This window comes from Tetrao urogallus (assembly GCF_951394365.1).
Source record: "Tetrao urogallus genome assembly, contig: scaffold_309, whole genome shotgun sequence".
Taxonomy (NCBI): domain Eukaryota; kingdom Metazoa; phylum Chordata; class Aves; order Galliformes; family Phasianidae; genus Tetrao; species Tetrao urogallus.
The window spans coordinates 1-1,398 of record NW_027639014.1 but is presented as its reverse complement, the minus strand read 5'-3'; the positions used below and the strand labels follow the sequence as shown (position 1 = coordinate 1,398).

The window sequence follows — 1,398 nt, the reverse complement described above, 5'->3', positions numbered from 1 at the left end:
GAACAGATTGCATTGCACACCCAGAACAGATTGCATCCCAACTCCTGACTGCATCGCCCTGCAACCCTGCAACGCACTGCGCTGCATCGTGATCCCGATCCGGCTGCGTTTGCTGACCCTCCTTCTCCCTTCTCTTGCAGCACCACCGGGGCCCCTGATTGCAAACGATGCCCGTTGGCCATGCCCCCTCCCCCCCTTAGGATGCCGCCGCCTCTCCCCCCTCTGCTGCCTCCTCTGCTGCTCCTTTTGCTGCTGCTTCCCCCCCCTGCTCCCACCGCTTCCCCCCCCCCCTCTTGCCCGGCCGCTTGCACTTGCAGCAACCAAGCCAGCCGAGTCATTTGCACCAGGAAACAACTTCAAGAAGTACCGGGCAGCATTTCGGTCAACACCCGTTACCTCAATTTACAAGAGAATCACATCCAAATCATCCGCACCGACACCTTCAAGCACCTGCGGCACTTGGAGATCCTGCAGCTCAGCCGCAATCTGCTGCGCCAGGTGGAGGTGGGGGCTTTCAACGGCCTCCCCAACCTCAACACCTTGGAGCTGTTCGACAACCGCTTGACCACGGTCCCCACGCAGGCCTTCGAGTATTTATCCAAGCTGCGGGAGCTGTGGTTGAGGAACAACCCGATCGAAAGCATCCCTTCGTACGCCTTCAACCGCGTGCCGTCGCTGCGCAGGTTGGACCTGGGCGAGCTGAAGCGTTTGGAGTACATCTCGGAAGCGGCTTTCGAAGGCTTGGTCAATTTGAGGTACTTGAATTTGGGGATGTGTAACTTGAAGGAGATCCCCAACTTGACGGCGTTGGTCAGGTTGGAAGAGTTGGAATTGTCGGGGAATCGCTTGGGCCGAGTGAAGCCGGGTTCGTTCCAAGGCTTGAGCAGCTTGAGGAAGCTGTGGCTGATGCACGCCCGCGTGGCGGCGGTGGAACGCAACGCCTTCGACGACCTGAAAGCCCTGGAGGAGCTGAATTTGGCTCACAACGAGCTCAGCTCGTTACCCCACGACCTCTTCGCCCCTTTGCACCGCCTGGAGCGCGTCCACCTCCACCACAACCCTTGGCGTTGCGACTGCGACGTGCTTTGGTTGGCTTGGTGGTTGAGGGAGACGGTGCCGAGCAACACCAGCTGCTGCGCTCGCTGCCACGCTCCCCCTCCTTTGAGGGGCAGATATTTAGGTGAGTTGGAACCAGGGCATTTCACTTGTTACGCTCCGGTCATCGTAGAACCGCCGGCGGATCTGAACGTCACCGAAGGGATGGCGGCCGAACTGAAATGCCGCACAGGGACGGCGATGACGTCGGTGAATTGGTTGACCCCCAACGGCACTTTGATGACGCACGGTTCTTACCGGGTTCGGATTTCGGTCCTGCACGACGGCACCCTCAATTTTACC

At 59.4% G+C, this 1,398-nt stretch overlaps 1 protein-coding gene across 1 annotated transcript; it reads left to right on the top strand.

Moving 5' to 3' along the window:
• Positions 1 to 201: 201 nt before the first annotated feature.
• Positions 202 to 1,392, top strand: LOC306957572 (leucine-rich repeat-containing protein 4B-like; the record flags this gene model as incomplete). The annotated part of the gene is made up of 1 exon (XM_079551059.1): positions 202 to 1,392. A coding segment is annotated over one exon (1,191 nt), but the record flags the coding sequence as incomplete, so codon positions are not given.
• Between the last annotated feature and the right edge of the window lie 6 nt (positions 1,393 to 1,398).